This window comes from Poromitra crassiceps, assembly GCF_964638095.1.
Source record: "Poromitra crassiceps genome assembly, chromosome: 2".
Classification (NCBI taxonomy): Eukaryota; Metazoa; Chordata; class Actinopteri; order Beryciformes; family Melamphaidae; genus Poromitra; species Poromitra crassiceps.
In genome coordinates, this window is record NC_139624.1 from 78,008,628 (window position 1) to 78,033,627 (window position 25,000).

At 42.7% G+C, this 25,000-nt stretch overlaps 1 protein-coding gene across 1 annotated transcript in view; it reads left to right on the top strand.

Moving 5' to 3' along the window:
* tpk1 (thiamin pyrophosphokinase 1) overlaps nt 1-25,000 on the top strand; it is a 211,292-nt gene that overhangs the window by 118,333 nt on the left and 67,959 nt on the right. Inside the window, exon 6 of the mRNA XM_083632286.1 lies at nt 12,476-12,622. Coding sequence (XP_083488412.1) covers nt 12,476-12,622 — 147 coding nt within the window. The remainder of the gene's footprint in view (nt 1-12,475; nt 12,623-25,000) is intronic.

Below are 25,000 nucleotides of genomic sequence, written 5' to 3' on the forward strand. Positions count from 1 at the left end.
AAATCCTTACTTAAATGCAAAAAGGTTCTTTTAATGATCGCCAACATAGAGTTAGCTTTTTTTATTTTCTCCAATATATGTGTTTGAAATTCAAGTGAGCTGTCAACTACAACTCCTATATCCCTCTCCTCCTCCACTTGTTGGATCCCCAGATCCCCAACAGTGTAGTTTGAAACCTCTGCACTTGATTTCCCAATATGTAACTGTTTGCATTTGTCTGGATTCAATTTTAGTAACCAGGTGTCACACCATTTACTCATGCTGTGTAGATCTGCTTGAAGATGGTCTATATCTGAGTCCCCAGCTATGATTCGGAATATTTTCGTGTCGTCAGCAAAGAGGTATACATCAGATTGTATCACACATGGTAAATCATTTATATAAACAACAAAAAGCACAGGGCCCAGCACTGATCCCTGAGGGACTCCTGACGTCACTGGTTTCCACTCTGAAGTGGCCCCATTGACCATCACCTGCTGTTTCCTATTACGTAAAAAGTCCTGTATCCAGTCAATGACTCTATCATCTATGCAGTAAGACTTGAGTTTTGATATTAATCTTTTATGAGGGACCTTGTCAAAGGCTTTTTGGAAGTCCATATATATGCAGTCTACTGGCTGGCCTCTGTCCAAGGCTGCCGACCACTTATCGAGGACAGTAAGAAGTTGAAGTGTCGTCGATCTTCCGGATAAAAATCCATACTGCTTGTTACTAAAAAGTCCATTGGACTTCATATGATCGACAATATATGTCCTAATTAATTTTTCCATCGTTTTACATACTACAGATGTCAGACTAACTGGTCTGTAGTTTCCTGCTAATGCCTTGTTTCCTTTTTTGAAAATTGCACTAATTTGTGCCACTTTCCAGTCACTCGGCAAAGTTGATTCATCCAATGATTTGTTAAATAATTCTGATAACGGCTCTGCAATCACACAAGCCAAAAAGCTCTGAAAGGAGGAAAAACATTTTTTACAGTTCGTGCTGTAAGAGAATGGAATGAACTTCCAGACGAGGTGGTGCAGGCCCCTTCAGTTAACACGTTCAAAAACAGATTAGATAAACACTGGTTAACAAAGGATTTCTTGTATAACTATAGGGCAGGCTGTTGATTTATTATGAGACCACGTATTTGGCTCTGGTACTTTGTTTTAATGTATGTTTTATGTTGTTGTGTTGTTTTGTTTTTTAACTGTATATTACAATGTGACTTCTTTTTATTATTGTACTGAGTGTGAGTCTGGTGTAGAGGACTATAGTCCTGTACCAGAAACTTTCAATAAACTTCAATAAACTATACTTCTCTAAAAATTGGTTGCCTTGCAGAGCTTTTTTTCCTTTTTTCCTTTTTTTCATAAGTGACAAATTACGCTTTTACAACACAACTTCCTGTTTTAGCCTAACTTGCTATGCCTAACTTCCTGGCTCTTGCTTGCTAACCTGCAGTCACTTGACACTGGTGGATTTGCGCTTTTGGAGGTGAGTCCTGGTAATGTTACTCGGTGGCCTCACGTGTTGTTATGTGAACAAAAGGCAACATTTCAGCGTCCGGTGATAGCGTCTTTGTTCATGCGCGCGCGTGTGTGTGTTGTGGTAATCTTTATCTTGCACAGCCCGCAGTGCAACACGCTGCTCAGTGCTCACACAGTGTGATTTGGGAGCTGTTGAAATAAGTTCATTGCTGCTGTCTAGTAGCCAGCAGTAGTCACAGCCTCCAGACTTTACAGTGGGGAGAAGGGACAGTAGCAGCATGCGTACATGAGAGAGAGCCGCCCCGCCGTAACGTAATTACCCTAGTTTAGAAAAAACAATTTTACGATTTTCATTTTTTTAACATCGTCCTAATTAATTAATTCTATTACGATACAAAATCGATTTATTGAGCAGCCCTACTTTGACTTCTATTTGAACGTTTGTTCCCCTCAAGACTTTGTGAATAGTTTCTTATTAAAGCTGCAACTTTTTGTAATGAGTTGATATCTTGCCTTGTCTTTGTCCCTTTTGCTCACTAATTTCTATCCATTTAGACCGCTTAAAAGAATGAAATAAATAGAGGAAATAAAAACAGGGTGATTTGCAGATTAGTGCACTTTGTGCTGCTCTCTCTCTGGGCTATTTAAGATTCACCATATTAGCCCCTGAATGTTTTTCTCTACACAGCTTAGCATTCAAATTAGATTTAGCTCTTATCGTGTTAGGTGAAATCACAAAGAATGGTGTCAGAGGACGTGTGTGTGTGTGTGTGTGTGTGTGTGTGTGTGTGTGTGTGTGTGTGTGTGTGTGTGTGTGTGTGCGCTGTGTGTGCGCTGTGTGTGCGCTGTGTGTGCGTGTGTGTGAGAGTGTGCTTATTTCTGAGAGCGCGTGTGTGTGTGGGGGGGTGCATTTGAGACTGGGTGTGTGCATGCATGTGTGTGCAGTTTGGTGTTGATCTCCAAAGCCAGCATGGCTCACTCCGACTCCTCAAGCCAATCAGGAGAGAGAGCGAGGCCAGATCTGTTGAGGCAGCTTGTTAAATTCACTACATATAATCATGAGCTTCTCCTTGCTCTGCTAGTTTTGTGTCGGTAAACAGAGGGAATAGGGACAAATATTAAGTGTTTTCTTTCTGTGATTCAAACTAGGAGTGGGCGATATGGCAAAAATATCATTATCACGATTTTTTCAGGCAGGATCACGATACACGATCTTATCACGATTTGTTTTTAAGACTATTTTGCAAGTTACTGAACAGTACAAGTACAACCAAACTAATTTCAGGGTTCGTACGCTCATGAGACACCTGGAAAAGTCATGGAAATTTAAAATACAATTAGTTTTATAAATATTTTCATGTCGTTCATTTACGCCAAATTTACAATCATTCATGTGCTAAGAAATAACAATGTTCACAAGCATGCACATGCTCTATCTATCTATCTTCTATATAATCTATCTTCTATCTATGTATCTATCTATCTTCTATCTAATGTATCTATCTATCTATCTATCTATCTATATATCTAACTATCTTCTATCTAATCTATCTATCTTCTATCTATGTATCTATCTATCTTCTATCTATGTATCTATCTTCTATCTAATCTATCTATCTAACTAACTATCTTCTATCTAATCTATCTATCTTCTATCTATGTATCTATCTATCTTCTATCTAATCTATCTATCTATCTTCTATCTAATCTATCTATCTTCTCTCTAATGATAATCTATCTATCTATCTTGTATCTAATCTATCTATCTTCTATCTAATCTATCTATCTATCTACCTATCTATCTTCTATCTAATCTATCTATCTATCTATCTTCTATCTAATCTATCTATCCATCTATCTAATCTAATCTATCTATCTATCTTCTATCTAATCTATCTATCCATCTATCTATTTATCTATCTATCTATCTTCTATCTAATCTATCTATCCATCTACAGTATCTATCTATCTATCTATCTATGTATTGGTTCACTATTATTTAGGCTATACAGTAGGGTTGGGCGATGGGACGAATATATGGGCTCTTTGCGATTGAGTCCACCGTCGGTTGCTTTTGTTGGGTGATCTTTCACGTGATTGTTGTCATTTTAATTTGCCAATTTAATGGAGAGAGAGAAAGAGACCAACAGAAAGAGAGAGAGAGAGAGAGCGTGGGGACAGAGACATGCGGCTTTGCACACACACACACACACACACACACATACGCACACACATACGTACACACACAGCGTTGAGGTTTAACCCATTGATACCTGATGCAGCATTTGCGTGTATATCCCTCATTTGTGTGCGTATCCCTTCAAGACCGTGAACCGCGTTAACGCGGTTCGCTGTCTTAAAGGGATACGCACACAAATGCTGCGTCAGGTATCAATGGGTTAAGCAATGAGAGAGAGGCGGGGGTGAAAAGGAGCAGAAACGCGATCATCTGGGAATACGAGGCAGGATGAGGGCAGATTAGGAGCAATGCGTCCTCGCATTTAAAATAGTCCGACTGAAGCAAATGAAACTCAAACTATCACAAAGGTAAAGCAGCCATAGATAAGATTCAGACACTTTTTGTGCCATGAGTTCCACTCTATCTGCCTGTCTGTCTCTCTGCCTGCATGTTTGTTTAGTGTGTGTGTGTGTGTGTGTGTGTGTGTGTGTGTGTGTGTGTGTGTGTTGTAAAGAGGTTTAATTTGCGTTTGTGTCATTTTCATCGCCGTTCATTGTAACGAGCAGAGCGTGTGTGTGTCAAACCAACTCGTCCTCCATACTGCTCGCACTTTGCAAAGTGAAAAGGGGGAGGGGAGGAAACGTTGGAAGCGTCTTTCACACATAGAAATGCAACTGATAGAATGTGCACTGCATGTAGCACGATACTAACGATCTATCTGAAAAGGCAGATCGTGGAGCCATTCTGATCGTTAATGATCTAATATTGTCATATTGCCCACCCCTAATTCAAACCATTTGTCAAATACAGAGTTTGATATGTGTGCCTGCTGAGGCAGCAGAAGTGTTGAAGGGAAGGGGAGGTTTAGTGAGCTAGCGTGTTGATACTGAGTGAGATAGCGGAGGTTGATACTCCAGGCTGCAGTTTAGTTTTCTTTTTCCAGTCACTGCTCCTTGCCTTTATCCCTCCTGTCTCTCCCTCTCTTTGGGCTTTTCTCTCCTCAGGTTTGGGTGACATGCTGTGAATTTTGAACTGTCTGATGCTTCTACAATTGGCCCCCATCTGACAGCCTTTGGTCTTCTCAGGCCTTCGCTGTTTGAGCCAGTCTAATAGGAATTCAACATGCTCACTGATGACTAGAGCCCGACCGATATATCGCTTCGCCGATATTATCGGCCGATTACCGATATATCGTATCGGCCGATATGGTGCGCCGATATTGCATTTTTTTTATTTTTTTTTTAAGTTATAGACAGCATGTTGTGTATATTTGATATTTTTTCTTTATTTGTTCTATTGTGTTTTTGTATTTCTAGTTATTTATAATTATTAAATTCGCAGTTAAGTTTACTGTTTCATTGCATTGAGTTTATTAATAAGCTGTAAAATATCCTGCCTACATTACATATTTCAATTCATGTCAACTCATATCTTTGTCAAGTGTTTGATATTTGAGGGTTGCTGATGTGGTGCCTCCTCTGGACGTTAAGGGCGCCTGTTCGGAGGGAGGGGAAGTCGTTGGAATAGCGTGAACCTCCCATTACATTACATTACATTACATTACGTCATTTGGCAGACGCTTTTATCCAAAGCGACTTACAATAACACATTTTTTGTCAGCAATAGAGCAATCAACTATGGAGCACAGTCTATGACAACTACAACTACAACTTCTGAAGGAACAGTGGTACAAGTTTAGGTTAGTGGTACCAGGTTGGTTATTTATTTTTATTATTTTTTTTAACACGTTCACTGCCAATGGCGAGTTGAGTCGTCAAAAAAAATCCAACGGTTGACTGCCAATGACGAGTTGAGTCGTCAAAAAAAAAAAAAAAAATTTTTGACGGTGGGACGTGGATCAATGCCCCCCACGTCTCCTATAAAAATATTGGAGCCACCGAACGTGTACAACCCATTCCACCGACCCACTAAGTGGCGACAGTGCTCTCCACACTAGAGGAAGGCAAGCAAAAAGCAGTGTGAGGAAGCCATTCTCATGAAAATGGATTGGCGAAAACGCTTTCGTTTTCGCGCTGGTTGCTGGCGGTGGGGTTTTGCAAATTTGCATAATAGATTACGGGTGGAACACACTTTGAAACACGCAGCATAAATAAGACCAGAATCGCAAAAGCTTCATCAAAGCTCTCAGTCTCAACAGAAACCCCAAGAAACGAGCGAGCCCATCCAGACTTGCCCAGCGGCCGCCAGCAGACAGGAGCAGCAGCAAAGCAGTGAGCCTGGTGACGCGAGGTTACAGCAGCAGCAGAAACGAGCTTGTGACACGCCCGCTGCAGCCAAGAAGAACACACACGGAGGGAGGAGTTTGAAGGAGAGGGGTGTTTCCTGCTGTTATGGAGGAAATTACTGTTCAAAACTATTGTTTAGATGTCTGACGTCTTACTGATGCCAAAAATGAATGGTTAAAGTGACTGTTCTATCGAATTTCACAAAAAGCTATTTATCTCAGCTTAAATTTTCAGACGCTGAAACCATGCTGTATTCAAGTGCTAATGCCTACATAACTACTAACTCTACAAACTAACTCTTTTAGACAGAGAAAGCACACATTCTATTAGTTCTTTTGAGATATTTTGTGTTCACAAAATCTTAGCAGAAAAGAATCCTCGGGTCTTGAAAGATGAGCCAGAATCCTCAAAAAAACCCTCTGGCAGAAGCTACCTACAGTAAAAAAAAAACGGCTGGCAGTGAATGTGTTAAGAAAGAGAGAGAACGAAGTTAGATCAAGAAGGGCCCAGATGGAGCCTGAAAAGGTGTGTCTTTAGTCTTTTCCGAAAGATCGGCAGTGATTCAGCTGTCCTGACCGAAGGTGGAAGCTCGTTCCACCATTGAGGTGCCAGGGACGAGAAGAGTCGAGATCGGGATGAGCGACTTTTGAGCCCCCGTAGCGAAGGAGGGGCGAGGCGACCTGCACTGGTGGAGGAGCGAAGGGAGCGGTGAGAGGTTTGGAACCTGACCATGGATTGCAGGTACCGGGGAGCTGACTGGTGTACTGCCCTGTAGGCCAGTACCAGTGTCTTGAATTTGATGCGGGCCGAGATGGGAAGCCAGTGGAGCTCCTGGAAGAGGGGAGTGACGTGAGAGAATTTGGGTTGGTTGAATATCAGACGGGCTGCAGCGTTCTGAATGAGCTGAAGCGGTCGGATGTCGGTGGCAGGTAGGCCGGCCAGGAGCACGTTGCAGTAGTCCAGGCGGGACGAGACAAGAGACTGGACCAGGAGTTGAGTCGCTTCTCTTGTGAGAAAGGGACGGATTTTGCGGATGTTGTAGAGAGAGAACCTACAGGAGCGCGCTGTAGCAGCTATGTTGGCAGAGCAAGACAGCTGGTTGTCAAGGATCACCCCAAGGTTCTTAGCTGTTTGGGAGGGAAGTACAGTGGTGTTGTCAATGGAGATGGAGAGATCTGCGAGAGGGCAGTCTTTTCCTGGGACACCCACGTGCTATGTCCTACCGGTGAAGCTTCCCCTGTCAGGTGAAAAGAAGCGGCTGGCTAACTACCCATGTGGAAGCATGGAGCCAGTTTTCGGCTCTCCCCAGATCGGCAGAGGGTGGAGCAGCAACCAGGATAAATAAATAAAAAATTAGCACTAATGGGGAATAAAAATTTGACAAAAAAATATATATATATAATAAAATCAGCCGATATTATCGGTATCGGAATTTCTTTCCTCCCTAATATCGGTATCGGCATCGGCCTCAAAAATCCAGTATCGGTCGGGCTCTAGTGATGACATCACTCAATGTAACATCGTGACATAATCATAACATAACATTATGACATCATAAAAATATGACATCATAATATTATTCTGCCAGTGCAGATTGTAATGAATGTCGATCTCTAGAGTGATGTAACAGTCGCACACATCTGATATGGGTCAGATTAGGGCTGGGCGATAAAACGATCTCAATAATTTTCACGATAAAATCTTCCACGATAACGATGATAAAATGATGAGCTGTAATTTCGATAGTCATTTTTTAACCAATCCTAAAAATGAATAATAAATAGATAACACAGTTGATGATAACACTATTACCCACATTCGTTATATTTCCCCTAAAGAAAAAAAAATACACAAAAGTAATATAGTTCATCAAAAGAGCCTAGCAGACAGATCCTTCAGCCTTTGACTATGTTTTGTTCCAAAGGGAAATACCGCCATGAATCTTTAAATGTAAGAGGTAGCTGAGATTTCATTCCAAAGAGAGATACAGCCAGACTTTGTTTATTTTTATTTATTATTTTGGACTGTAATATTTTGCTTACTGTATTATTTGTCTTCCGAAAGGCAGCAACTGTTAAAATTGTGGGGAAAATACAATATAACCTCTATTTAAAGAATGCTCATGTGATTTTTATACGTCCATAATAATAATCGTGAAACCGTGATAATCGTGTTTTTTTTCTCAAAACTATAATCGTACTTCAAAATTTATAATCGTTGCATGTGTGTGGGAGGGGGGGGGCGTCTACCAGATGTTGAAATAATGTAAATCTCGGCACCTATTTGTTACAACTCGTAATTCACAAGCAAACACCCTACCATCTTTCAAACAGGCCCTCAAGACCCACCTCTTCAAACTCGCCTTCACCTGCTAACCCCATTACTTATTTCTATTTATTTTTACTACTACAAACTTGTACTTATTAAATGATTTTACTCTGTGTGTAAAGCGACTTTGAGTACCTAGAAAAGCGCTATATAAGTTGAATGTATTATTATTATTATTATTAACTCCATCCCCTGAAGGAGCTCCAAAGGGAGGATGTTAAGAGGTAAGATGCAGTCGATTCAGTAAATAGTTCCTTAGAAGTCCGCTTCAGCCATGTAGCAAGCGGTGACACGGGGCTGATTCAAGGTCTGTTATCTCTTCGAAAATGTGGAATATATTGAATCAATGTGTGGTTGTGCTCTGCTGTAAAGCAACAGAGAGGAAATGAAAACACGTCCTTGACACCGTAGGAGTTTCCTGCACTTTAATTTAACACACACAAACGCGCGCGCGCGCGCACACACACACACACACACACACACACACAATGAGTGTTATTAAAGTCGAGCTGAACCCAAAAATGACTTTTCTTTTCTTTTAGTTCAAATACCTGGGTATGCAGTGTACCTATTTAATAATGTATGCAAACAAAAGCACAAACATGTAATTTCTTTCGCTTTTCACACTTTTTCACATCAAAAGTTCATTTTTCAAGATTTCATTGATAACAGTAATTTACAGTTTGCTGACGTCACCTAGTACTATCAAATTTCTACCCCATTTCAACCAATCATATCACGACATGCAGCTGTCAATCAAATCTTCATTTCAGGATGATTTTCTCTTCAAAATGAAGGGGAAAATGGCGCCTAGTGCCTGTCATCTGGCAGTCTCTAGCCCATAAACTAACTACTAACTTGAGCAATTATGCAAACTAAATCAAACGGTAGTGTCTAAGAATGCAAAGAAATGTAACTGGCTCGTTAAAACACGCATTCCAGGAATATTATTTACATTTATAACGATAATGGCGCGCGCCTCCGAGCCTGACAGCCTCCCTGGCTGTCAGGGGTCGTCTCTCGGAGATTCCAGGCGGGCGTGCAGCACCCATGCATCGGATTGTCCGCTCGCTCCGCACGAAGCCGGTGGCTGCCTGGTGCTCCGCGGATCCCACTCGCGTAGCACGACAACACGCTGAATCCCACCCGATTTGGGGGTGGAACACGCCAGGATTGGCCGATGCCAAAGCCAGTCGACAGAATTGTCAAATCAAATCATCGACACCGTATATGGTCCGCCTCTCAATTTGTTTTCAGTCTGAAACGGACTCAGATGCACGTGACGAACGGCTTCACCTCGACTTTAAGCAAGAAATTTGGGTCTTGGATATGTACTAGGCATCTCGCTAGGTACACGTGCTCGATTGCTGGGCTCGTCCGCTGTGCGGGCCCGCCTGCAGCTCGCATACGCAGCTTGGCTGCTGCGTGGCCTCGCCTGCCCTATTGGCACACGCGCAATGTCTTCCTCTCTCTCTCCCTCAGTCTCTCTCCCCGTCTCTCTCTCCCTCTCCTCTCTCTCCCTCTCTATCTCTCCCTCTCCTCTCTCTCTCCTCTCTCTCCCTCTCTTCTCTCCCTCAGTCTCTCCCCCTCTCTCTCTCCCTCTCCCTCAGTCTCTCTCTCCTCTCTCTCCCTTTCTCTCCCTCAGTCTCTCTCGTGTGTGTGTGTTTGTCACTGATGACATCATCACTGATGACATCATTGCTGATGAAATCATCAGTAATGTCATTAGTGACATCATCACTGAACTATCCACCTTATTTCTAGCGGCCATGATGCCTATGCGTTTTTCTTCTGGTGTGATCCTCCCAGCCTTGTTGCTGACAGCTTGACACCCGTCTGGGTGAACGGAGCAAATCACTAATCAGGTCCAGCTGGGCAGAAATCTCGTCGATAAATATCCCTTTAAGAGCGCAGTGCGCAGCCTACTGTGGCTAATGTTAGCGGCTAGCTAGCTATGTTACATGGCAGTAAAACGCCACTAAATGACCAAATTGATTTAACTTTTAACCATTTCGAGTAACACTGTTTCCATACGGACCCCCAGTGTTGGTTAGTTGTTTATAACGTGACTATATTTATAACTTTTATAACGTACTCCAGTTTCCGGTTTATAATTCGGGTCTGCAGCCAGAGTATAACAAAGGAAATGGCAAGCTGCAACAATAAGTCACGTTAAACCGGAACTTGTACCCACAGTTATTTGTACAGTGGGGCATTCAAAAATAAGGTGGATAGCCTCAGTCTTAGGGCAATCAGCCTTAGGGCAATTACGGCAAATTAATCTGCCCTAATTAAAAAATCTGGTCACCCGCACGGGTGCACTTTACACTTCCTGAAAGTTTCAGCCCGATCGCATGTAAAACGGCATAGCTGTGGCTGGACAAAATTCTTGAAACAAACAGACAGAGAGACAGACAGAGTCCACATTATGTTATTGAAAATAGATTTGGGAGTTTGATTAGTTATTCAAAGTGAAACTCCCAAATGTCTTTTCAACTGCCTGCACAGAGAAGAGAGACGCATCTATATTCTCCTCTTACTCCCCCTTTAACACCATCTAGTGCAGTGTTTCTCAACTGGTGGGTCGGGACCCAAAAATGGGTCGCGGGGCCGTTTTGAGTGGGTCGCAGATGTGTACATGTGGAAAAAAGTTCTACTCATTGAGGATGCTGGCATCCGCAGCTGAAATTGCTGTCTTTCAGAGGCTGTAGCGGGCTAATTTTTAAAGCCAGAGTGAAGGTACTGGTACAATATGAAACTAGAAGACTGTATCCACTGGTACCAACATGCCATGCTAGCTTGTTGCGAAGGGGGCTAAATGACGCTACAAAGTTAGGCTAAATTCGTAAAATTGGGTCACGACTTAACTCATTGAGTGCCAATGACGACAGTTGTCGTCAATTCGAATACTAACGTAGAGTGCCAAAGACGACGATTGTCGTCAATTGCCTTTTTTGACGGTGGGACGTGGATCAAAGCCTTATGTATGTCCTGTACAAATATTGTAGCTATTGAAGCTGTATAACCTATTTTACGGACTCATCAGGTGGCGACAGTGCTCTCCAGATTAGAGAAATGTCCGAAATATAGCCTGAAAAAGCCCCCTGATCAAAGAGAAAGCGCTCATGCTGCAGCCCAGAGCCATGTAGATTGCTCTGGCTGCAACTGACGGTGCCTGGCAACAGCAGTCAATCCGCGCACACAACTGAGCTCCTCTGCCTCTGTCTGTCTGTCTGCATAGTTTCTTCACACGATTAGCCGCCAGAAAGGCAGCATCCGACGCCGAAGTGCCAACCCTTTCCCTGCAGTCCGGCAGCGCGACAAGGAAATGCTCCTTGTCGCGCTGCCTGGGAGGCGGCGCACAAAAAGCACTCCGAAAATAGACGCTGGGTGCGTGAGGCTGTGTGTTACTAGTGTGGGGAGGAGTTTGTAGCTGAGGGGGCAAGAGGGGGGTGGGGCACCCAGGGCAGCACACAACTACACCACGTCACTACATCAGAAAATATTAGCTAGAGTCAGTGAATGTGCTTGAAATGCTGCATTTCACAAAAGGCTGAATATCTCAGCTTCTAGATAGAAATGCCTGTATTTGCTGTTTTTGACCTATCTTCTCCGGCTGATAACTAAAGAACGGAAAATGGTATCAATAAACTTTTTTTTGCTGATGATACAATAGAGTCTCCTTGTTCTTTTTGCGTGTTCGGTGTTTACATAGTAATATCACACAATATTCTGTGGGCCTCGAGAAATCACTGAAAACGCTCTGAATCTCTGGCACTGGGAGCGTCCGTTCTCCAAAAGTGGCTGGCACTCAATGAGTTAATGACCAAGGAAAAATGTGGGTCGTGAGGTTAGAACAGTTGAGAACCACTGATATAGTGTATATCTCCAATCCACATTATTTCTCATCCACCTTTGTTTTATTGTTTCCTCATCTGTATCCTTTGTTTATTTTACCATTATATTATTCCTTCCCACTATGACTTGTCTTTCTTTGTTTCTTTCTTTCTTTCTTTCTTTCTTTGTTTCTTTCTTTCTTTGTTTCTTTCTTTCTTTCTTTCTTTCTGTCATTCTTTCTTGTAAACCTAACCTTCTTTCTCTGTCTCTCTGCCCGCTCCCTCTCCTCCAGTCTCCTTTTCCCACATCACTTTTCCTCAGTGAATCAAACACGGCTGTGCTCCATAAAACCACTCCAGCATGTGGAAACATCACATTCTCCTTGTCTCGTTAACCTTTCTCTGTCTTTCCAGGTGGATGCCATCGTGACTCTGGGCGGTCTGGCGGGACGGCTGGACCAGACCATGGCGTCAGTACAGACCCTCCACCACTCTCTGTCCATGACACAGCTCCCCCTGCTGGTCATACAGGGCACCAGCCTGGCCTACCTGCTCAGATCTGTGAGTAGGACACAGGACAGGGTACTTCACATGTATGCATAGACCCATCATGGAAGCCATAATAGAACTCATTTCCACCATTTGTTTGAGCTGACAAGCCTGTTATAGCGAGTTTTTATTTAGGTTTGTTTTGTTTTTCAGATGCTGAAAGGTTTAGGTTTTAGGTTATGCTATAACACTTACATCTGTTAATCAACTGGGGCGACATTACAGAAACTTCCTAAATTCCAAATCCTATCCTAAATGATTGGTAACCATGGTAACTAGAGTTAGGACTTGATTTAGGAAAACACCCATTACAGAACAACAGTTCCTAAGTCAATATTCTCATCCTAATTTAAAATGGGAAAAGCGTATTACAGAAGCGTCCCAACTCCCCAAAATCTTAAAAAAGCTCTCCTAACTTTAAGATGCCAGCTATGCTGTCCTAACTAATTTACTATTTTCAACTGGAAGAACAGCCATCTTGCATCTTGTTATAATTTATAGCCTATTTATAGCCTACCTACCTACGTTGTGGCTGCGCTGTTATTACATTTGCAAAACCAACAAAATGTCAACAGGCGAAATTTATTTGCCAAAAGGCTCATGCGGGACCCGAATGACGTTTTGCGTTTTGATGACAGAACGCTCGTTAATCGATACAGACTGCCCCGGGACATGATTCTGCAGCTAGCCGAGGAGCTGAGACCTGTGTTGGAGACACCGACTAGGCGACACGGGGCTCTGCCGGTTGTAGTACAACTTACAAATGCACTTCGGTTTTTTGCGAAGGGAGATTTTCAAACTGAAGTGGCCGACATATCCAAAATATCTCACCCTGCTATGTCACGTAATTTAACTGAGGTAGCAACAGCCATCAGCAATTTGGCTCCTCGGTACATACTGTTTCCAAGGGGGGAGGATCATAGCGAGTCTCTGCCAGATGCGCCAGAGACAGTTTCTGCTATTTTAGCCCATTCCCTCTCTTTCACCTCCCGCGTGAGGGTGGCTGAAAACTTCCCGAAAAGCACGTCTTTAACCTTTTCTACGGCGGTCACTAAGACCTCCAACTCATCTGCCTTGAAGTTAAATGCCTTTAGTTTTTGGTCCATTGCCCCACAATCTCGAAAATGTTCGACAACAACAACACACATCGTTAGCCTACTAGCTAATAGCAGGCTACTAGCGCTCCTACTTCCCCCGCGAGTTGAGAAAGGAGGTGTCTGTTGCTAGTAGTTGCTAGGGTAACAGACAGAAAAGTTGATAACTGATGCTGGATGAGTATTTAGCATTTCCTAACAAGACATAAGATAGGATTTAGCAAGAAAAGATAGGATTCCTAAAGTGAGTTAGGATTTGCTTCTGTAATACCAAATCAGAAAAAATCCTATCTTAAACTAGTCCTATCCTAACTTAAGACATAAGAGAGGGAGTTTCTGTAATGTGGCCCCTGGTTACTAGATCATTAAACATCAAAAATGTCAATCCCCTAATATAGTAATACACAGTATACAGCAGTGACTTGATTTTGCAAGCAGTAAAAGAGGGATTAGTTAGATGACGGTTAGTTATATATCTGTATTTTCAAAACTATAGACTGTATGTGTGCACTAGTGATGCGCGGGTCAGGTTTTTTTAAGGCCCGCACCAACCCAACCCCTCGTCGCTGCCAGTCTGCACCGCCCGGCCCGTTACAATATCTGAAAATGCCAAAACCCAACCCAACCCAACTCAGCAGCCCGCAAACGGCCAATTTAATGTAAATTATGTCTCCGGGCTTAGGAGGAGCACCGCAGAGCTATCCAAGGTGTCCAAACTCTGTCTCTCTCCCCCTCTCTCTCTTTCTCTTTCTCTCTCTCTCTCACACACACACACACAAGCACAAATATACACACACACGCACACACACACGCACGGCTGCTTCTTTCATGTCGTTCAGTGTTCTTATTCTTTCCAATATTTTTTAATTACCTCATGCGCTCTCAATTGGTCACATTGCAATCAAGTTGACAAATAGATCAGTCTATTAACAGAAAATTTGCGGTGGGATTCGTTTATGGACACTTCAAATAATAATTACAACGGATAATCCTTCTAGAATGTTTGTTTTGAGGGCACATAGGCTACCTCATTTGAAGCGTTTCTTTACTCCACCATGTAGGCTATAGTAGAGAGAGTGCAGCAGGTGCAGTCAGCTTCAAACTCGCAGGCTCGCCTTGTCTGTCTGACTGTGTGTGCGTCAGAGGAGGTTTTTCCAGTGAGGCATAGGAGGATGGTCCTCCTCTATTAGATTGGGGATTTTATATAAAAAAAATATATATTAACACGTTCACTGCCATTGACGAGATATCTCGGCTTACAGAATCCAACGGTTCACTGCCAATGACGAGTTATCTCGGCTTAAAATTTTTTTTTTTTTTTTTGACGGTCGTCTCCTATAAAAATATTGAAGCCAGCGAACTTGTACAACCCATTCCACGGACCCACTAAGTGGCGACAGTGCTCTCCCAGACTAGAGGAAGGCAAGCAAAAAGCATGTGTGAGGAAGCCATTCTCATGAAAATGGATGGGGGAAAACGCTTTCGTTTTCGCGCTGATTGCTGGCGGTGCGGGATTGCAAATTTGCATAATAGATTACGGGTGGAACACACTTTGAAACACGCAGCATAAATAAGACCAGAATCGCAAAAGCTTCATCAAAGCTCTCAACACAAACCACAAGAAACGAGCGAGCCGATCCAGACTTGCACAACGGCCGCCAGGCAGACAGGCAGACAGGCACAGCAGCAGCAAAGCAGTGAGCTGGTGACGCGAGGTTACAGACACGCTCGCTGCAGCCAAGAAGAACACACACGGAGGGAGGAGTTTGAAGGAAAGGGGTGTTTCCTGCTGTTATAGAGGAAATTACTGTTCAAAACTATTGTTTAGATGTCTGACGTCTTACTGATGCCAAAAATGAATGGTTAAAGTGACTGTTCTATCGAATTTCACAAAAAGCCGTTTATCTCAAAATAATTTTTCAGACGCTAAAACCATGCTGTATTCAACTGCTAATGCTTACATAACTACTAACTCTACAAACTAACTCTTTTAGACAGAGAAAGCACACATTCTATTAGTTCTTTTGAGATATTGTGTGTTCACAAAATCTTAGCAGAAAAGAATCCTCGGGTCTTGAAAGATGAGCCAGAATCCTCAAAAAAACCCTCTGGCAGAACCTACCTACAGTAAAAAAAAAAAAACGGCTGGCAGTGAATGTGTTAAAAAAATATATATTTTTTTATTTTTATTTTATTTTTTTTCATTTTTCATATTTTTTTTAATAATAAAATATCAATCAAATGTGTTTTTTCTTATGTGCAGACGCTCATTTTTTCATTCATTACAGCTCCCCATGCAGACGAGTCACTCTGGCCCTGGTCCCGGCATGGAGGAGGAGATTAAAAAAACATTTGCCCTGTGGGCGTTTATTTATTTGGTAATTTATCTAATGAAAAATATGATTGGTTGAAAAACACTTGCAATTCACGGAGAACCGTGAGAGTGATGTGTTTTCCAACCAATCAGATTGAGCTGGAAGTGCTTACTTCCAGCTCAATCTGATTGGTTGGAAAACACATCACGCCCTTTGAAACCAGGTGAAATCTAATTGGTTGTTCCACTGCCTGATCTGTGGTCTCTCACGCTGAATCAAGTACTAGGAAGTGAAATCCACTGCCTGACCTGACAGGAAGGATTTACGACTTTTACTGAGACAGTTAGCAGCATATCATATTTCCCTCTTATTTTTATTTACTTTTTTATCAATCAGTAAGTGTTCACAAGCTAGACAGTCGTTGATATTGGATTACCACCAAAACGAGTTTCGAGTTGCGGGGAGAATTGAGCTGCGCGATACGGGCTTTTTGCAATGTCAGAAAACTGGAATATTTGCAACGTCTCGACTGCAGCGTTTCCCCTACAGACAGCACGGATATTCAAGTAAGTCAATTGATTTCAAGTTATCCGAACCTTCTATTAAATTCGGCGTGGAAATGGTTCACCGAGCAGCGCTATTTTTGTCGTATTGAAGTTTCATCCTGTAATTTCTTTTACTAAAACCTGCGAACCTTAAATTCACACATTTTTTTACTGAATTTGGCCTGTAAATCGATAGCTGACAGCGGGCTCAATTTTAAAGCTTGAGTGGTGATCTTTATATCATATGAAAGTAGAAGAAATAAGGAATCGATTGGGATGAAGCATGTCAACCTAGGATGTCGGGAAGGGGGGGTAAATAACGCTCCAAAGTTGATAACTAAACGAGTAGTGCAGCACTGTGCACAGGAAGACACACTCTCGTTCCAGATGCAATTAAGTGTCATTTAACGCTATTTGACAACAGTTTCGGCCATAGACTTTGTCAAGTATCATACAAACAGTGCAAGACAGCCATTATAAAGACAGGTTAGCTGATTGAATGGACAACACCTGTCTTGTGAAAGCACACCTGAGTGTGAGACATCATAGGATGAGTCATGCAATAATAGGCTACATTTTCGGTACTGGCGCAGATTAATCAAAACATTGATGTCACAGGTAGGCTGTATACCATAATATATCATGAATCTATGTGAATAAATAGATTTATATAAATAGTAATCACAGCCTAATGCATAGAGATAAATCCTGAAACCTTCTCGCAACAGTTCTAGCCTAAGCCAGTGGTTTTCAAAGTGGGGTCCCCAGCAAAAAGGGGGGATAATCTATTTTCACTATAATTCCATGCCATCCATAAGTAACACAATCTAAGATAGTGTAGAAGTGAGTAACTAGGCTAATTATAACCATAACAGCACAAATAATTGACAAAAATCTCGAAATAAATATACAGTATTTACTCTGAGAAATGAAATACCGTAAATTCCGGACTATAAGGCGCATCGGTGTATAAGCCGCACCTGCAGAGTTGACTGTTTTTTACATATATAAGCCGCACCGGACTATAAGCCGCGGGTGTTTTGATGTTTAATTACCATATGTAAGGGTTCGTGCACAGAGGGGATTGTCGGGAAAGAGATGGCTGTTTGGGGAAGCTCCCATTTATTAACATTTCAACAAAACAAGTTGCATATTTGCATAACGTATTCAAGTGTTACCATTTAGTGCAATAGTAGCTACAGAACATGTACTGTGCTGTGTAAATTTAGGGGTCCTTGGCATGAAAAAGGTTGAAAACCACTGATCTACATTATAGCCTACAGTAGTACCATAACAAAAAACAAAGCTTACAGCGCTTGACGAGGCAATATCAATGGCTAAATTAAATGTGTTTTTTTTAAAGTGCAAAATAAAGTGCCTGTAACACGACAGTAAGCGCGTAAGCCTAAAGTTGCAGTAACACGGCTGCTTAAAATATACGGTAATCAGCCTACCAGAAAAGTCATTAATCCTCGTCTTCATCTTTTAGGCTAAGGTGCAGTACACGGCTGTAACCAGAAAAGTCAAGTCATTAATCCTCATCTTCGTCTTCTTCCTGCGTACTAAAACCACCAAAGTCCTCATCTTCAGTGTCGGAAACGAACAGGCTCAGGGTGGCTTCGTCAGCCACTCTCCTCTCTCCTTCGTTGTCGCTCTCAAAACCAACGAACTCCTCTTCGTCACTGTCGGAATCGAACAGCCTCTGAAGGCCCTCAGCTGTGGCGGCGTCCTCCTCTTCATCACGCAGCAGTCCAGCCTTTCGGAACCCGTTGGTGATCGTGGATGTTTTGACACTCCTCCACGCTGTCAGGATCCACTGGCAAACTTGAGCCTTCAGTCGGATCTGAACGGCACCTCGGCCGTCTGCTCTCTGTGTCAACACCCTGATGCCAAGGTTACTTGCTGCTGCTCGATTTCCTTCTTTCCTTCTTCTTCTCGCCGCCATCGTCGTAACACAGCCAGTTCTCCATCTTTTGAAGCATGATGTTAGATTACAACGAGCTAGTTGTGTGGCTTAGCCTTCCAAAATGTTGCCGTTAGTTTTTTAGAATGTAATACATAGAATTGGGAATGTTACATTCAATTTCATTCAGACTGTCTTTCAGGCTCAATCGCTGCCATTTTCCCCCCCGGAGCGAGGGAGGAGGGAGGGTGTTTTACCGTAGTGGCTGAGAGAGCGTAGTGGCACAGTGCTCCAATCAGGTCGCGAGGCACATTTTTTGCAACATCATCCAATCAGGGTCTCGCTCTCGTAATGTCTGTCTTGCTCTCGTTCTGCCTCATACCAACATCCATAGATTTTGGAGGTTCCCGAGTGGCCGTTTGCTGAAAAAATCCATAGATAAGCCGCACCGTTATATAAGCCGCAGGGGCCAAAAAAGGCCAAAAAACGGGAAAAAAGCCGCGGCTTATAGTCAGGAATTTACGGTAATGAGAAAAGGAACAATTATTGATGGTTAAAACTGAATAATGACATCACAACAGTCTAATCCTAATGCTAATTTAAAATGAGATTTGGGCGTTTTGGGCAAAAACTGCTTGTGGGTGAGAGTATCAGCAGCAGAGCAGATGTCATATTTTCCCTGGGACCGCCTCAGGTGCCAGGTGCTGTTCCGTCCTGTAGTCCTCTCACTGGGTGCTAATGCAATACTCCTCACTGGGTGGAAAGCTAAGAGGCTTGACAGCATGGGAAACATGGCAAATACACACACACACATGCGCGCGCGCGCGCACACGTGAAAAAAAAAAGCCCCTTCGGTCGCCTTCACTAGCTTCCTCCCCTGTTTCCAAGCTCACCGGCCACCACTGGTGTGCGTGTGTGTGTGTGAGAGAGAGAGAGAGAGAGTTCACGGGCCCTATTCTCCCACAGGCCTTCGGCGTAAAAACTGGCCTTAAACGCAAAAAAACGTGCCTTGCGCCTGCCTCGGGAAGATAGCAACATGGCTTTAGGCCCCGAAATGCGCTTTACGCGAAATAGGTGTGGCGCAGTCCCAGAATGGACGAGAATGGGCGTTTCGGCCTTAAATACCGACCTAATGATATCTTCCCTCCTGGCGTTAATTTAGCGCTTTGCGCTTTTGAAAACCAGGCCTATTCAGTGCGCCGGTTGCGCTGAGCGCTCCTCTGCCTCTCCTCTGTCCCCCTTCTCTGTGTCACTCCCTCTCTCTTGCTCATCAGTCTGACAGGCACAATACGACTGCTTGAAAAAAAGTTTGCCGGTTCTCTCTCTCTCTGACTCCCTCGCTCAGACAGACACAATACAAGTCCGATAGAAAAAAGAAGTTGTTATACCGTACATAGTATAACAACATGACCGTTTTTTCTAACATGACAGTTTTGAGCCCGTGACATTCAGAGGCTGTTTCATCATCCTACCTGTGCAGTGAAGGCGAGAGAAAACGAGATCATTCTGGCCAAACATTCTCCCTGGCTTCTCTGCAACAGCCACACATGTGAAATCTCCCAGCATGCATTGGGCTAATCCATTTCGCTAATAAATAGCAACCAAATGAGCCGAAATAGATAGAAAGGTAGATCTAAATAATGTGTAATGTTAACAGAACCTGCAATTGTAGAACATTTCAATATTGGACCAAATAAAACGTCGAAATGAAAACACCACCCTATGTGAAACATATATGTCATATTGGGGCTATATATATCCTTTGCAGATTTAACGTGATTTAGATGAGTGACAGTGTAACGCGGTTCTACTGTCATGTCCTACTGTGATGTCCGCTCCAATAAATTGGCTCTACTTCACATTTTAGTTTTACAATAAAAACACATTTATGCAATGACTTTACATAATGTAGGCTATATTTATGTGCATCATCCTACCTGTGCAGCAGGTTTAGAGCAGCATGCGTTTAGAACATTCTTTTCACTTTGATCTTGCTATAGTGTAGCGTATTTACATGCTTGCAGTATTTAAAGGATGGCTTTACCGTGGGGAATATGAATATATATTAACTCTCATGCCCCTAAGGTATTCGAATCCGTTGAAATTTTTGAAATTGGTGGTTAACTCGCAGAGATATCAACAGAAATCCACTCTGTGTGTGGGGGGGGGGGGGGGTGGTGGAGGGGAGGGGCGGGTGCGGGGACTCGAAATACTACATTTCCCACAATGCACTGGGCTCGCGTGGCCTTCGTTTCCACGCCCACCGTGCATGCTTGACCAATGGGCGGCTCGCAGTGATTCTGCATCGATCAATCTGAAAAACAGCCGCGAGGCAGACCTAACTTGTGAATCAACGTGACTGGACTAGTTTGTTGAGACACGATAATGGCAATTAAATGTGGAGTGAAGTCGTGCACGCCGAGGAAGAGGCGAGAAGCAGAGCAACCAGGCAAAACGCTTATTTCGCATTGTTTACCGAAAGACCCAGAGCGCAGTAAACAGTGGCTGATGGGAGCAGACCAGCCTCAGTGGGACAACGTGCAGACTATTCAACCGCGGCTGAGGGTTGAAGTTACGGCTCACCCCTCTTTGATGTAAGTACCCGCTCCCCCCTGTTTTTACTGGACAATGATACCCATATTGTTAGACGTAATTATATTATTATAATGTTGTTGGATTTTCAGTTGATCTCCCCCGCCAATATCAAGTCTAGCCTGTCTTGAGTGCAGTGCAGGGCACAAAAGCCTAATACCTCCGTGTTCTGCTTTAGATTAGTGTGCAGTGTCAGTGCAGTGAAACATTGACTACTATTCTGTGTGATTTGTGGGCCTGTACGTTGACCCTATGTTCTTGTCCCTCCCCCAAGGGCAGCGTGGACCAGAGCAGGAAAGGAGGACAGGCGTACCAGTGGATCCGACGGCGTGTATGGACTTTGGGGAATATTTTCAAAAATAAACATTGTTACTTTTTAACCTTTCTTTTTTGTGGTCTTTTACCCCGGCTCAACTCTGGTGTATACTAACGTGTTAGAGGCTTTTTAGCAAAGTCCTATGTGCTCCGAGGTGGGACTTGTCAGTCAACATTTTCACCTTTATAATATTGACTTAGGGCCCTGTAGCTTTTACCTGAGGGGGTTTAAAATGAAACTCTCCAGCTCCATTCGTAGCTGCAGTGGACATTTTATTCGTTTTATTTTTACATTACACTGATATATTTTAGTTGTTATCTAGGTTATGGATATACTTGAATTTAAATTATCTTGAAAAGGGCTGTGTTTTACACATAATCTGGTGTAACACTAATAGATTTGTGCCCTAGTTCAGTGGTCCCCAACCTCTTGTGTCTTATCTCCCCCTTCAACTGTTTCTCCATGACAATAGTACCCCTCACTCATGCGTGTTGATCATTACATCCAAGGAAATCTATACAAAATATATGTTTCACTGAACTGCCGGTGTTTGTGCTATTTATTTGATATTTTACCATTATCAGTAGCAGAACAATGCAGCACAGACATCACATTTTAACAATGGGCTTATGAAAAGACTTGGAATATATATATATTTATGTATCATTTTGGAGGTAAATTGTATTCCCCAAACATTCCAGGGACCCCCTGCAAGATGCTCAAGTACCCCTGCTTGCGAATCACTGCTCTATGTGACTGGTGTAAACTCCAAATATACAGCCTTTTTTAGAATTGTCAGTTTTAGCTTTACTTGAGGTTCTTTGCAATACAAATGGACAACTACATGTCGTTAGCTGCAATGCACACATTTTATGTTTTTATTTAGCAGATTTGGCAACCCTTACAAAGCTATTTCTTACAAAGTTCTCGTGACTAGGGTGCGAACTAGTTACATGTATGGACAAAGCAGGAGTTAGGCTAACTCCATCACATAGGCCTATTGGATAGTGCTGCTGCCTGCCCGCCCTCCCCTCTCCATTGTACAGCTCACTGCCTTGGATGGGTATGGGTGAAAGAAGGTGTGTGTGTGGGGGGGGGGGGGGGGCGAGAGTTATAATAGAAATCAAACAATAAATGCAGAAAGATACTACTGCGTCAAAATAATGACAACAAATCTATGGCTCACAATACAAGAATCCCAGCTAGCAATAAAATAGATATCTAAAAGTGGGATTTCTTGGAACTACAGGAGTTTGCTATTACAATATGCTATATGAGACAGTATAATAGGAGAATATACTTATTAAAAAATAGATAAAGTCATCAAAAACTCCGTACCTTCTAAGTCCCTGTCTAAATGTTATAGATTTATTTTTAGTTGATTAGATTAATTATGGAGGTGTTGTCTTAGCACTACATGTGTTTGACGAGAAAATACTGACTTTGAAATCGGCTATTAGCTGAGGGAAATTGGCTGAAACACTTTAATATCAATCTGTCATTCCATGTTAGTCTTTTTACTAATGCAATTGAGAGATCTGAGCAGATTACAAGGTCTGAGAGCCATTCCATATTGTGCTTTACATGAAAAAGTTATAGAACCACTGTCTTTATAAACGGATACCTTTGGGGATTGTACGAGGCAGTAGGATTTATATTTCTACATTCTGTGAAATTTCAAATGGAACAAATAAAGACATTAGATGTGAAAACTCTATTTCAAATTTTAATGAAAAGAGTGACATTAGCCTATGTAAACAAGGTGTGACATGAATAGTGGATGTCCAAATATCGTTGTACAATTTTCCAGTAGTTGTTCAGATGACATTTACCATGATATAGCCTACTATAAATGTTAAATGGATGCCCTTGGATGTCTTATAGATAGAGTTGTGCGATAGCAACATTGGTGTCCTGGAAGCCACGGTATTGTCCATCATTTGCGGGGTACATGGCTCTGATCGCCTGCACAACACACGCTGGCAACACTATACGATGAAAACGTCCAAGTCTTTCGCCTCTCAGGACCCATTCGAGGAAATGGCGATAGGCTGTCAGGCGATACTGACTGTAAGAAAGAAACACACACAAAAAGCAAGATTAGAACGGCAAGCCTATTTGCAGGATAACGTTTGGTGGTAGACGTTAGACACAAAATGTTCAGATAAATAGTATAATCCTAATTCTATTGCTGAGAGTAGCACAGTAGAGTAGATATTTTATTTATCTCCCCGGTAGCAATTCAGATGCAGCAGAACTAAATATGTAGCCTAATTCTGAAACATACAGACATGAATCAGTAAAAAGTAGGGATGTCTTCAAACATACTACATTTAAAAGGACAAGAAACCATGTGTCCTCCATCGCTCCCTCGGGGAACAAAGGAATGGCTGTGGGCTATCTTTCTGAAACAGCGGGCCATCCGTTTACATATTTCTCTTCGTAACCTACTGCTATATCGACACTAACGTTAAAACACAAACACCAAAACAGTATAGTGACGTATTGTTCCACGTATCGTTGTATTGCTCAGAATAACATCACATAGTCATTGAATTAGTGCCCAGAGGCCACTATTCTATTCGGCATATTTCTAATCCGCACATATGTTTTGTGATACTAGTTTGGTTTGATATACGCTCAAGCAGTTTCTACTGCTATCTTCGCCTTATCTATTTTATGGATCGAAAAACATCGACTGTCTTGAACTGGCATAATACAAAGGCTGTTATGTATTAGCGTACAACACTTACTCTATGCTTAACCGCCCGTCCGGTCCTGCTGGTCGAGGTTGTCTTTTCCAGTTGATCCTAGGTCTCCGGAAGAAGGTTTCCAAAACCCACCGATCCATGTGCGGAAGAAAACTTGGATGCATGGTTAGACATCCCTCTCCTCCGTCCGCCGCGTATGCTGGCACTTCTTCGAGAAGAAATTGGCCTCTGTGAAATTCGCTGCAGCATAGCGACTCCTCTTCTGTCTGCATAGGTCCACATTTTCGGCATCGACACCAAAAGTTATCACCCGCTCGGGGTGGTTGTGGGCTTGGCGGGGAGCCTGCCTCGTCCTCCTGGATTTCTTCTTCAGCTTCCATACGGAGCAATTCCTCTGCACTGTATTCTGGCTCATATAAGTAGCCCTGAATGTCAGAGTTTATTAGCACACTATCAAAATCGTCTTCATCCATATCAGACTCTATTTCAGATTCAATTTCATCGGATAAGTTTGCTTCAGCCATGGTTCAGGAGCAGCTAAGTTAGCTAGCGTAGCAGTCTGCCGATGCGGGGAAGAAAAATGGCTGCCTTTTGTTTTGGTACAAGAGTTGTGAAGGGGCGTGGAGGACCTCTAGAGGCGGGACCATGGCTCACAAGACTTGTAGTTCATAGGCGTTCGAGTTCCGCAAGCGGGGAGGGAAGCCGGGTGACGCGTAACGCGTCATCCGGCTTCCCTAAAAATGTGAGAGATGCCTGATAGGTCAGGCAGTGAAGCTCCAATTTCAAAAAATTTCAACGGATTCTAAAACCTTAGGGGCGTGAGATTGAATAATATTCATATTCCCCACGGTAAAGCCGTCCTTTAAACTGCAGTTAGATTGGTTTGAGAATAATATGGAATAATAGCCTATATA